The sequence below is a fragment of the Planococcus citri genome, chromosome 2 (genome assembly GCF_950023065.1).
Source record: "Planococcus citri chromosome 2, ihPlaCitr1.1, whole genome shotgun sequence".
In the NCBI taxonomy this organism is placed as follows: Eukaryota; Metazoa; Arthropoda; class Insecta; order Hemiptera; family Pseudococcidae; genus Planococcus; species Planococcus citri.
Genome location: NC_088678.1, coordinates 806,729 through 820,282, shown reverse-complemented (window position 1 = coordinate 820,282; position 13,554 = coordinate 806,729). Strand labels below are relative to the sequence as shown.

Genomic DNA, 13,554 nt, shown 5'->3' with positions numbered 1-13,554 from the left:
GAATTCGAATTCTAATTTGGAATCAATATCGTGATTACTGATTAGAATTTAATGTCGTCACCGTGTCGATGTCCAACATGACTATTTAAAATATTAAACTTTCCATTCTGTCAAAAGCTATAAAAATTATTCCTACAATATTTTGTTTTAAATCGAATTTCCATGACACATCGTAACGTTTTCAAATTCAGATTTTTTTTTCTCGAATTTTATTTTTGTCATTCAACAAAATAAGTAAAATAACAACTTATTGTTTCGAAAAAAAAATGTATATATATACGAACTTATTAATACGTAACATCGTGTTGATATTGCAATTTTTCCTTGGCAAAAACTCGAAAAGTGTGATTCATTGGGCGTTGTTTTAGATTGCAGCTATAATAAATTACGAATCAGTTTTATTTTTCGAATAGGCATTCGCGATACGCGAAAAGAATATAATTGTTCAAATTTACATTCGTTAGAGAATCGAGATTATTGAAATTGAAAGACTGACTGAACTTGAAATTGAACTTGGCGGGTGCATCGGCTGCGATTGCTAGTTCCGAAGAACAAGTACCTCTACTTATCATGGGTAGGGTAGGAAATTACGAATTCACGATATACGAGTAGCAGCACGTACGATGCAATGTGCATGTGCGGTACTGTGCGATGTAAATAAGCGTGCCTACGAGTAGAAAATACCAACATCTATTAAATTTATGTACCTATAGGTAGTTGAATATACAGCCTGAACGGTAGACGATCAAGATTGGATAACATCCAGTAGTTTATGAATGAAATACTTAATATAACGTTAACTGGTTAGTCATCATGCTTCGTTATTTTCTCTGCGATGACAAAGTTTCGAATAGGTATGTACCTAACTACCTATACCTATCCAACTCATTTGTTATGTACGAGCTGAAGTTGTCTACTCGTAGGTATGTTATTTATTTGAAAAACAAAAACAAATTTAGCGACAATAGGTAATCGAAGGAAGATGAATTAGGTATTCATTTTATTGCCTCAGATTCGATATTTTTATTGATTAAAATTGAATCGTTGAGATAGCTAAAAGTTGTGAGTTTTTCTCAAATTTCGAGTACATTCATTTCTTCCTGCAAAGGTCATCAAAGGCTACTAAATCAGCAAAGGCGGAAAGGCCCCAATATTAAACATACCATAATTTGTTCGTTTCAACTACTCGTATTTCATTTCTTCGTGCAGTTCTATAATGACTTTTTTAATTCAAAAAGGTCATGAAAGGCTACTAAATGAGTAAATGTATCAAATCCACAAAACAACTGATAATAAACGTAATAAAGTCTCGGCAGTTTGTTTTGTTGCGCTTTGACGACTGCATACTTACAATATAAGCAGGGCATAGATATGACTTGAGGCCTATCTGCCGTATTAAATTACACCTACCAGCATCTCGTTGCACGGACGTATTTATTTCGTGCCATAAACGCCCGTGATTGTCGTACAAGAGAGTGAGAAAGAGAAAAAATATAAGGATAAAATACAAGTTAGGTACCTACCTAAATTGAAAATAAAGATAAATGTTAAAAATTACACCGACGACGGTGGAACGCGATAAAGGTACCAACGTAATTAAGGATAAAATAATGCAGCGGCAGCAGTTGATCGAGTTTGACTAATTTCAGCGTTTTAGCGCGATCAATTACGATTGGCGAGCAGATTCTAGGCGCTAGCTGTAGGCAAGACGATACCGCGAAGGCGAAAATTTTCATTCGGAAACGGCGTATACTATTTATCATGCGATTATTTACGATCGAGCTCGCCTTCTACATCGACCATCGCCGTGAAATATTCGCTTTCCGTTTCGAAAAATTATCTCATGTTTCGTGAACCGCGATCGCTATCTAATTCGTTCGATTTTCTAATTTTTCTCGTAGGTACCTATCTGTATCTGCTATTGCTGTTCGAATGTTGATGTCTCGTCGCTGACCTGTTCAAGTCAATATAATGTCTGTCTCTGTAGTTTTGTTGTCATATTATGCTACCAGCGGGTAGCTGAAGCAATTTTAGATACCTCAAGTAGCCGAAATGTTGCACTTATCTGCTGATTGATAGTCGCTACTCGCTATACTACGAGTAAAAGACGTTAGATATTTGGTTTGCTCGATAGATAAATAACTTATGTATGTCCATGTACACGAGTCCGCAAATATGTAGGTATTACTGCTGGTTAAACTACGTATTTGTCACCATTAAATTATCTGCGAGACATCTCGAATACTGCACTGTAGGCCTATTGTGTGCACGTCACGCATACGCGTACGTCTACGTCTACGTATTCGTATTCGTATTCGTATGGTTACATAAAGACGACTTCTTTTCTCATAAATCTGGTAAATTTGATCGACGCTGCTATTACCGCTTCTGCCACTGTCGACTGTTATTTGTTACGCTAAATTAAACACCTTACTACCGCTTACCTCTTACTGCTTCTTTTTCGAACAAACATTCGTATTACAACTACCTACCGCCACCTCCACCTCCGCAGAGTTGAGGGCCTTACAGCACGATGAATCTCGTAATACCTACCTTGGTAGGTTGAGCTACTCTGCACTTGTTTTCGATTCAATTCGATTGAAATGTACGTCGTCGTACTGTGTACTGTATTATCGTTATTGTTAGGTATTATTATTCTTATTATGATTATGATTATTATTATTATTAGATATTATTACCAGTTCTTGTATTTTCGTTACCATTTTACGCCACGTAATCAAATAGATTTCACACTGGAAACGGCACTCATCACGTAAATATATTATCTACACGACACGAAATGTACATAGGTACTCGTACATATGTACTTGTCGTCATCGTGTACTTTATGTCTGTTATCTACATGCCTACCTATTTCAGTATTTCGTAATCGCAATTCCTATTTGACAATATCAGCCGGATGCATTTAGTGAAGCATTGCATACTTACCTATGTTAGTATGTATGCAGGTACCTACTTATGTACTCACAGTCTCATCTGTCAGTTCTGTTCTGAAGACACTCTGCATACTCTACTTCCTTACTAAAACTCGTGAGTTAGTATTTGGAATAAAGTTTTCAAACCTAGGATTTTCAGTTCATGAAAAAACTAGAAAACTGGAAAAATTCAGGGACCTATGAATCTTTTTAGAAGTTACAAGATTTTGCAATATTGGTACACAATTTGAAATCAGGGTCAGAGATTGGTTTCGCTTGAAAATGGGGCAACTTTGTCAGAAATACACGAATCTGACGAGGAAACATCTCGAGGCGCCCGATCAAGATTTAACCGGACCGCGACTACCGCGAGTTTTGGAAAAAGTGAGCTCTGAAACTCCAATAACCCTAATTTTAGCGACATGAATTGATTTTTCGAGTTTTGATAAATTCTTGAAAATTAAAAATTGACAATTTTTGGCAGTTCGTGCTTCCTTGAGAAATTTATACGTATTTTATTCGGTAAAAATAATTAAAATATACTTAGTCCACTCTCTAAATTTGAAACAGTCAATTTCACTGCTTAGCAGTCACGACATTTTGCCTTTTTAAAGCAGTAGTTTTTTTTACTGCAAAACAGTGAAAAATTACTGAATTGGGTCAGTAAAAAATCATTTTGACTGACCAATTCAGTAATTTTTCACTGTTTTGCAGTAAAAAAAACTACTGTTTTAAAAAGGCAAAATGTCGTGACTGCTAAGCAGTGAAATTTGACTGCTTTAAATTTAGAGAGCAGAAACTAATTGTGTGGAAAAAATTTAAAACAAAAGAAAACTTTTCTCAGAAAAAAGCATGACGAAAAGTGAACAAAATGGGATCATTTTGTAGGAGAATTTTATCAATTATCGCCCTAACATGTTTATTACAATTTGTCCCAGATTTTATGATTTTTTTTAAAAATAAAATATGTTGTTACAAATTTTTATTTAAGTGGAACAGTGTGCATTTAATTAGATTCTATCGGATCCAATTAAATCACATTTTGATGAAATTGGATCATATTGGATCTACATTCTACAATGAATCCAATTAGATCTGATCAGTGATCACAAAATCAGACTTTATCAGGTCTGATATGATCCGAAAAATCGAGCTATTCAAATAGATCGGATCGGCTTCATGATGTTGAACGTCAGCATTTTCTCCATTTCAAAGATTTTGTTATCACGAGTGTCGAGTACTGATTTTGCAAATTTTGGGACATTTCAAATCCCTCAATCCTTGCTTCCCTCCCTCCCACCCAATTCACCGTGGATCCACGTAGATAATATGTCCCAGCTGTAACCAGATAGGTACGTGATTCATTTCAATATCTTTTTATCTTTTGGGGTTCACTTTTAAGTTTTTTAAAAACGTTCAAAAATCACTGAAATATTAATTTTTAAAATTTGACCCCCCCCCCCTCCCTCCTTGAAATCAATAATATGAAAATTCGATTGAAGTACGAGTATTTTACTTTTAGCCAAACAAACTTTTGAAATGAAATGATTTAGCTGTTGACGAATTTCTGAAATAAAAGCCAGCACAACACTCTCCTCCGAACTGCAGGTCACCCTGAGAGCGGTTCCCTACGTTTAGAAAAAAGGGTCTTTGATCTGGTCAATTTTTTCAGTAAAACGATGAGAATTCGTTTCAATTTAGTTTTTTTTTTTTAAATATTTTTAGAAATCAATACAGGTAGGTAGTTTTACTGCATCGAAATTATGATTTCATATTTTTGAGCAATTGAAATGTGCCAAAGAAGTTTTTTCAGAAGCTATTCATTAGTTGGAAAGTAAAGTTGTCGACCATTTCCTTTCTAACGTCAATTTCTCTGAATTATAGAAAATTAATTTTTTGCATCCAACTTTGCTTGAAATTTTCGATAAAAAAAATCAACGTTTTTATAAATTTAAGAAATTTTATCCATTACTCGGGCAGATTATTTTCACATTTTTTCGAATCGAACATCAGAAGAAAACTTTCTCGCATACTTGGTGCTATTTTTAATGGAAAATATGTCGGATAAATGCGGATATACTTTTAAATAAATTATTTAATCGACAAAATATCTCATTTACCTACAAATACATTGTACTTATATAAAATAAATCGTAGGTAAACATCTTTAGAAATACACATAGGTATACCTGCTACCTACCTTATTGAGGAAAATTGACTTTGGTGCTGAGGCCAAGTTGTACTTAATTTTCTTAATTTTGAAAATAAAATACTACTCGAATTACAAAAAATTACAAAAAAAAAAAAAAAAAAAAAATAGCACGATATTTACACGCAACTTTGGCAGGAAAAAAAGAAACATATAGAAATGAGAAAAAAAGTTCACTAAAAAAATACACCTTATGTAGGTATTTGGTAACCGTAAAGTAAATTATAATTAAATGGCGTAATTCGAAATTTTTGAGCTTAAAAATTAAACATAAATTAATAATAAAAAGAAAGTCTTATACTAAGTAGTTTGTTTAAGACAAGTAGTAACTTCATCGATCACGGATGTAGTCATTTGCCAAAAGTACCTAATGGGATTTCTTTTTTTTTTTTTTCATGTCTTTCTTTAGCATACGCACGTTTCGAAATGAAAAAAATTACAAATATAAAATATGGATATGCAGATATACACGAATCGGATATTATCTTTACATACGCGTGTCTACTTATAGTCGTATATGTGGAAAAAATTTAATGAAATTGCGACAGAAACTCGATAGGTTATAGATTAATTTTGAGGTAAGCTACCAGTGTAGGTTCGAGTATACATGTGTCATCGCTATGACTAGAAATACGACGCTAGGTTAAAGGTAACGTTGCACTATTTCCGGTCAACGAGCGAAGTTTTACTTTCAGAGCAACTCGCACAATTTACATTATGAATAATAACTAAGTGAAATTATTTATATTAATATGAAATATTTCGTTTTTCACGTGCGGTAATATGTATATATTTTTTTATCATTATTAAGTAATCTCGAGTGTGTATACCATACCTATCTAGAAATCGGGGTTCGTACTAACTTTTGATTTTAAAATTGCGGAAGAAGGAAAATTATAAGAAAGGTACAAAAGAGTGGCAAGACGACTAATGCAAAAAAAAAAAAATTACATAATTTATATCTACCTAAAGGTAATAGAATGGTAAATTTGTACTTAGAGGTTACGAATAAAAATGGTAAACGTTAAAGGTAACCGCGTATAGTGTTTTACAATGGTATGTACCTCTACCTACCTAATAATTGAGCTAATGATTATTTGATATAAGTACTGGTGATTAAGTAAATGAATTGTATTCCCTTTTATTACGATTCATTTACTACCGAACAGTACGAATAATTATACCAAAAAAAAAAAGAAAAAAAAGATGACCAAAGTTGAATACCTATACGAGTATAGTAAAACGAAAAAAATTAACTATCCATTGGAAAAGGGAATACCTACCGAGTATTTTAATCGACTCTGGGTCTTGATTTATAAGCAGATGAAACAAACTCGTTAAATCAATCGGTAGTACATAATATGATGCAGAGGAGACGAGTGATTGATTTTAGGTATTCCATAATCGCGAGACAATTTCTAAATGCTTTCCAACCTAATGCAGTAATGTAGTACATCTTAAAAGACGACTATTTACAAAGGCTTCGTAAAGGGCTGTATATCGATGGCGCTCTGGTACGATTATTGGATCGTTACCGGACCTGATCAGTGATCAGCTGAATACCTAATATGATAGATTAGCCATGGTGCGATTCGTCGCTGCTGCCGAAACTGGTATGAGAGTAGCTGCTGGAGCCGCTGTCATGGCCACCGTCGCCCTCGTAGCCTCCGTGAGCGTCGCCGGAACCGCTGCTGAATCCGTGGTCGCTACCGCCACCGTAATCGGCACCTCCTGCGCCACCTCCAAACGATCCGAAGCTGCCGGAGAATCCGCCGCTACCGCTGCCGCCGCTTCCGTGACTGGCGATGAAACCGCCGTGCCCACTGCCGAAGCTGGAGCCACTTTGACCAGATGAGCCGCCGCCGTAGCTGTATCCTGCGAAGCTGCCGCCGCTTCCAGCGCCGCTACTGCCTCCGCTCGAGTAACCGGAGCCGTATCCTTCGTCTTTGGGTAGATGGATCGGTATGTGAACGGGGATTTTCACTTCGACTGGGTAAGGCACTTTGATGGGCACTTTGACTGGAACTTTGACCGGATAAGGAACTGGTTTTTCGACCGGGTAAGGCACCGGTTTTTCTACAGTCACCGGATATGGTTTAGGAATGTGTACCGGGTACGGTTTGTCGACTGGCACTTTTACCGGATACGGTACTTTCTTTTCGATATGAACTGGGTACGGTTTTTCGACCGGAATATGGACCGGATAGGGACGATCGATAGGAACTTTTACGGCATACGGTACCGGTTTGTCGACCGGGAAAGGAATTCTTTTCTCGACGTAAACCGGATACGGTTTAGGAATGTGTACCGGTATGGGCTTGTCTACTGGAACTTTTACCGGATAAGGAACGTGTTTTTCTACGGTGACCGGGTACGGTTTAGGAACTGGCACTTTGACCGGAATCGGTATGTGTTTTTCGATATGCACCGGATACGGCTTGTGCACGGTGACTGGCACAGGCTTGTCGACCGGAACCTTTACGTAATACGGTACTTTCTTCTCGACATGGACCGGATACGGTACCGGCACTTCCTTCGTTATGTAGATGGTCTTGACGTGTTCGTAGCCGCCTCCGTAGGATCCTTCTCCGCTGCCGTAAAGTCCTCCGTGACCGCCGCTGCTACCTCCTCCTAAGCCTCCGCTGCTGCCGCCGCTACCTAATGAAAAATGAGATCCGCTGCCGGCCGAGTAGTGTTGGCCGAACGACGATCCTTGGCCACCGCTACTGCCACCGAACGATAGTCCAAAACTACCGCCGCTACCGCTCGAACCGTGACCCAAAATGTCACCGCCTTGACTTCCGAAAGAATCTCCGCCGCCGCCGTACGATTCCTGGGGCTCGTTGATGGGAATATCGTGTCCACCTCCGAAATCTTCGAAGCTGTGGCTACTGCTGCTGCTGCTGCTGCTGCTAGAGCCGCCGCTGCCGCCGCCGTAGCCGAATGAGCTGTGCAGGCCTCGTTTTTCGGCCTTTTTGCTATCCGTTGCCGATGTGGCTTCGGTTTTTTGGTCGCCATCTTCGGTGCCCTCTTTGTAATATTTGGACGATTCCAATTTGATGGCTAGTGTCGTCGTGACTAGCATTGACGCCACCAGCAATAATGCCAAGCTCGTCTGAAACAAAATATGTAACGCAAATGATGCCGTTGTAAGCGTAGCTAGCTATACAGGTAAAATGCGCGCGTGTGCTCGTTTTTGGAAAACATAATGTACACGTAAAGGTACCGGTTATCTCACCTTCCCCTCATCTTCTCCCCCCCCCATTCAAATCACTTGATCGAACAATAATACTCGAGTAAAGGTCAGCGTCACGTATCATTGTGAAAATTGTAACTACCCAGGGGGAAACGATTGGATCTAATCACTTCAGAAAACAGATTTAAGTAATTCGATCAAAACTCTAGACCTAATTAATTGGATTCGGCAAATGTCCGGATCTGATTGTGATCCGGTGTATTTAGATCATGATCAGATCCCATCAGGTCTCCTTTATTGGACTTTATCAAGCCTGAACAAATCTAATACGATCAAAACTTTGATGTGACCAAGACTTGGCCTGGTCAAATTGAATCCATGAAATGCGCGAATCTAATGGTCTGATCAGATCCCATAATTTTCTGTTCAGTATAATATTAAGCAGGTATATCAACTTACAAAGCAAACAAAATGCATAAAACGTGGGTCCTTAACGTAATATTAAGAAATTTAACTAAGTATAGATCGAAATAGCATGTCCTAACCCCCCCCCCCCCCTTTGAACAACATTTTGGATGCTAAAGTTCATTATTGGATTTTTGCATAATTTTCAAAAATTCAAATAATACTAAAAAGCTGTTTTAAGCAAGATTTCCAAACTTTTTCATGAAATACGAATTTTTCGAGAAAATTGCACCACACTGTGAATATTTTTTAAATGCAATAATTACCCACAGATCAACGATTATACTACCTGCGTATAATTTCGGTCCATTCTGGAGCCTCCAGAGATTTTTTTCAATTTCCTCTAGAAATTTCAAATCGTGCTTTGAAGGGACCAAAAATGAACTTTGAGACTTTAGACTTTGGCAATGCTCAAGTTTAGGGAACCCTTTCGACCGTTTTAGCAATTACTATACGAAATTTCAGGGATGTGAGTTCAAAAGTTGATTTTTCATCAACTGGTAAATTCCCGAAAAAGTAGGGAAAACACAAATCTTCAAATAAGGCATAATTATATGTACCTTCATTTTTGAGCTCACATCGCTGGAATTTCACAGTTATAACCACCTAAAATAGTCGAAAATGTGCCACATAAGCAACGGGGAACAAAGTTATAGGCACATGAAGTTCATTTTTGGCCTTTCCCTTTCCAGAGTGATTCAAAATTTCTGGAGAAAATTAGAATTGTTCATATTGGCTCACTCATGCTCAGAAAAATTTTGAAAATTGTCCTTAAAACAGCATTTTTGAATTGTTCAAATTTTTAAAGTTGACGTAAAATCTAAAAATTAACTTTAGTTCTTGAAATTTTGGTTACGGAAGTTTTAGGACGTCATGCTCTTTCAATCGTACCCATAAGTATCAAAACACCATTATCTACTTACTAAATTTTTTTTTGAAAATTCAGAATTTTTAACCTTTTTTTCGTGAATTTTTTTTTTTACAAAAGGTCTACCTATCTACTGATTTTTCGTTTGTTTGTTTTTTAATTTTTTCAATTTGCATTTCCCTCAGGTACTTTATTTTTAATTTTTTTCTTTTTTTTCTTTTTGCAAAAATAGCAAGTATAGATGATTTTTTGGTTATTTTTCGAACTTTATGAATCCATTTTTGCACTCGATTTAACCTACTTATAGAACCTTTTTTGAGAGAAAGACGAGGACATTTCTGATAAGTTTTGGAGTATAGGTTCTTTCTATTCGTATACACGAGTACCAATAAAAAAGAAGACTTAAACTTCGTTAAGTCCAAGAACAAGTTACTATTATTATACTCAGTACGTAACTCGCGCATTTGAACAATTTAGGCTACTAACCTACCTATGTAAGTATAGTTCGCCAAATTTTAATTTGTTCCTCTATTTCGGAATCATTTGCTACCACCTGCATACGCGATGCTGTAATTCTATCCGACTCTGCAATTCGGTCGTGTAAATAACCGTATAATTTGTACATAAATGCTTCGGGTATGATTACGATTAATCGGTCGCCCTCTCACCCATACTTCCCGGTTCGTGAACGTTTAACGTTCTCACACCCGAGAGCATTGCTACCGTAATTGTTTGTGAAAATAATGATTTTTTGAAGCACATCGCAGTCGCACCAATAGGTAGGTAATGCATTTTAATCTAGCCTACATTTCTATATTACACAGGTACGATATTATTATTACCTACGTTACTAACGCGAGAAAAAAGTAGCTTCGCACAAAAAATACTACGAGTACCTATCTAATCCATTTTGCCTGCATTGCGAAATTTGAAGGGGACATTATTTTGGTCAACACTTCAAACATTCAATTTGTCGAACAGAATTGCAAATATGTTTTGGGGTCAACAAAATGTTTTATGTCAAAAACTGAGAGCCTGAACTTGGCAATTCGACGGGAGGGGGGAGGAGTGAATTGGTTTAAAATACTCGATTGTTCGCAAAATTATGAAAATACAAATCTTCGCGAATAAAATAACGTCAAAATTGTATTTTAATCGAAAAAGGAGTAAAAAGTTTTTAGCTTCTCTTTTCAAAGGCATTGTAAACACTTGAGATTGTTTACCTACTCCGTTTGTACATATGAAAATCAAGATTTTTTGTGAAAGTGAATTTTCTCGATTTTTGCTCATCTTTTTACTATTTGATATCTAATGTACCCACTAGAGTAGATTCAGTCTGAAGTATAACTTTTTTCGATCTATTTTAATGCGAATTTGTACGAATTTTAGGTATAATTTTTTAGTCTTTACCATTTTTGCAACAAGAAAGCACTAGCACTATATCTAAGCACTTTACCTGTACATCAAAAAAATAAAATGGAAAATCATTCCTCGTAATTTTGGCGAAAACACATCAAAAGCGATCTTTTAAAAAAAATGTTGGTATCAAAGTGTATGTAAGTTTTAAAGCATTCATATAGAGGTGGTGTCCATTCATCTCGTACTTAACTGCATAATAATAAATAGACGAGTGAAATGTTGAAAAAATCTTACCTTGATAGAATTCATTTCACCGGATGAGCAAATAAATGTTCAAACTCGATATCAACTCCAATTTGTAGCCAAATGAAGAAAAACTCGCGATAAACTATTACTATACGATATTCACGTCGTCATCGCCATTCGCGTCTTATTAAATTATTGAAAACTAAAACGTAAACGAAAACGAAAACCAACTGCGAACTGTGTGAAAGAAAAATTGTTACTTGTTAACGTGCATAATGGAATATTTCTATATATAGGTACCCCATCTGTACTTTCGCTGATGGTTTTCGTACTCCCTTCCAAAGGTACATGGTATGGGCTATGGAGTCCAGCGCTGGGCTTCCGCAGCAGCAAAATAGGTATCTGTTACCTACCTATGCATCCGTTTTCGCCCGCGTTCGCCTCTCCGCCGCGCTGTAATTAAAGCAGTCGCTTAATTAGATAGCGCTTAGGTGTGCTCTAATTAAAAGTAGGTACCTTACCTACACTAGCTACGAGTATTATACAACAATACCTACTCGCTATCTAGCATTTTTCCCCTTCCCTCCCGCTGGTCTACCTAATTTAAGAAAAATTCTATCTGCAATTTTTTCTCCACCAACTTCGCTCTTATTACCTAATCGTATCAGTGTAAGTTAGCCAGTGCATGATTTTTTTTTCACTTTTTTACGAAACGAAAATTGCATCAGTCGTATCGACATCGTCGTACGTACTATAGGTACGTGTAGACTTACAATGTTGTATGCATATCGCTCGGATACTTTGTTTATCTAAAAAACATCAGTTTGCACAAATCAACTCTATCACATAACTGTAGGTCTTGGGTGGTTTGTTTTTTTGTTGTCTTAATTATTTTTTTCCCGTTGTTTTTAATACTCGAGTTGCGAAAGGTTTTATTTCATTTTGTTGCAATTTTGGACGTTTTAGTTCCATTACGTATCTACGAGTACTTATAACTTTTCATACTGTTTTCTAAGTTTTGACATTTTTTCACGAAGTCTTTTAAAACTTTTTTCTCCTTTTTATTGCCATAGTTTTTCAAGTTTTTCAATAAATACCTACCTATTATACTCACATTTAATTACTTTTTATGCCATTCTTGCAACTTTCAGTTGTTTTAAAAAATGTTCATTTTTCTTTTATTATGGTTTTGCTAGTTTTACATATTTTCACAATTTATAATTTTTTGTATTTTGAGCAATTTTTACGCAATATTTTTCTATTTTCGCAAGAATAGTTGATAATGGTCTTCAAAGTATATAGTTTGGCATATGACACAATAGGAGTAATTACACCCCCCCCCCCCCGCCGATCCTCCGGGACAACTTTTTTCTTAAAGGGGACATCCTAAGGAACATTTTAAAGCAAACTTAATTTATCTAATGAGGTTGGCAAGCTGAAATTGACTTCGCAGACTACATGGTGGTTTCAAATGGTTTTGAAGCTTCCAGCTACTTTTAGGAAATTTTAATTGTCCAAAAAAACGCCATACAATACAACCTTTCAAAAAGTCGCTGGAGGCTCCAAAACGACTTGAAATCCACCAGCAGTCAACTTCGTAGCGTATTAAAATTAGTTTGCAGAATAAATTTTGACTCTCCATCTTATAGTTTGATGACATTTTGGGGAAATTTCAAGTTTCAAAAATCTACTGGAGGCTTTCTCAAAAAAGTCGCTGGAGGCTCTAAAATGACTTGAACCCACCTGAAGTCGTCTTCAGAGGGTTTCAAAATTGGAGTGTAGAGTAAATTTCAGCTTTCCATCTCCATTTGATGAAATTTTGTGAAAATTTAAAGTTTCAAAAATCAGCTGGAGGCTTCAGGAATTTTCAAAAAGTCGCTGGAGGCTACAAAGCGACTCGAAATTCACCTGCAGTACTTCGTAGCGTATTGAAATTAGTTTTTAGAATAAATTTCAGCTTTACAACTCCAATTTGATGGAATTTTGTGGGAATTTCGAGTTTCAAAAATCTGCTGGAGGCTCCAGAACTGCTCAAAACGGGTTGAAACCGTTTCCAATCGATTTGGCATGTCGAAAATAGGGTATATCCAAAATTTCAGCTTTCTTGGTCAATTTGGTAAAATTTTGATTTTTTCCCTCATTTTTGGTCTAAATTCGATTTTCAAAAATTCACCAAAAATCAAAAAACGCACTTTAGCACTTGAAATTTTGACAGGTGATGAATTTTTGCGTGATCTTTCGATCTACCTTTATAAAATTTGAAAAATTTCGTGCA

At 36.4% G+C, this 13,554-nt stretch overlaps 2 protein-coding genes across 2 annotated transcripts in view; one reads left to right on the top strand and one right to left on the bottom strand.

Annotated features, from left to right (window-relative positions):
- The window catches only part of LOC135833857 (angiotensin-converting enzyme-like), a 52,342-nt gene that overhangs the window by 18,382 nt on the left and 20,406 nt on the right, over positions 1 to 13,554 (top strand). The window lies entirely within an intron of this gene.
- On the bottom strand, positions 5,014 to 11,664 carry LOC135833858 (keratin, type I cytoskeletal 9-like). The gene is made up of 2 exons (XM_065347664.1): positions 11,328 to 11,664; positions 5,014 to 8,260 (listed from the first exon to the last, which is right to left on the bottom strand). Exons 1-2 carry the CDS (start codon positions 11,340 to 11,342, stop codon positions 6,722 to 6,724), a joined length of 1,554 nt encoding a protein of 517 aa, XP_065203736.1. The 5' UTR covers positions 11,343 to 11,664; the 3' UTR covers positions 5,014 to 6,721.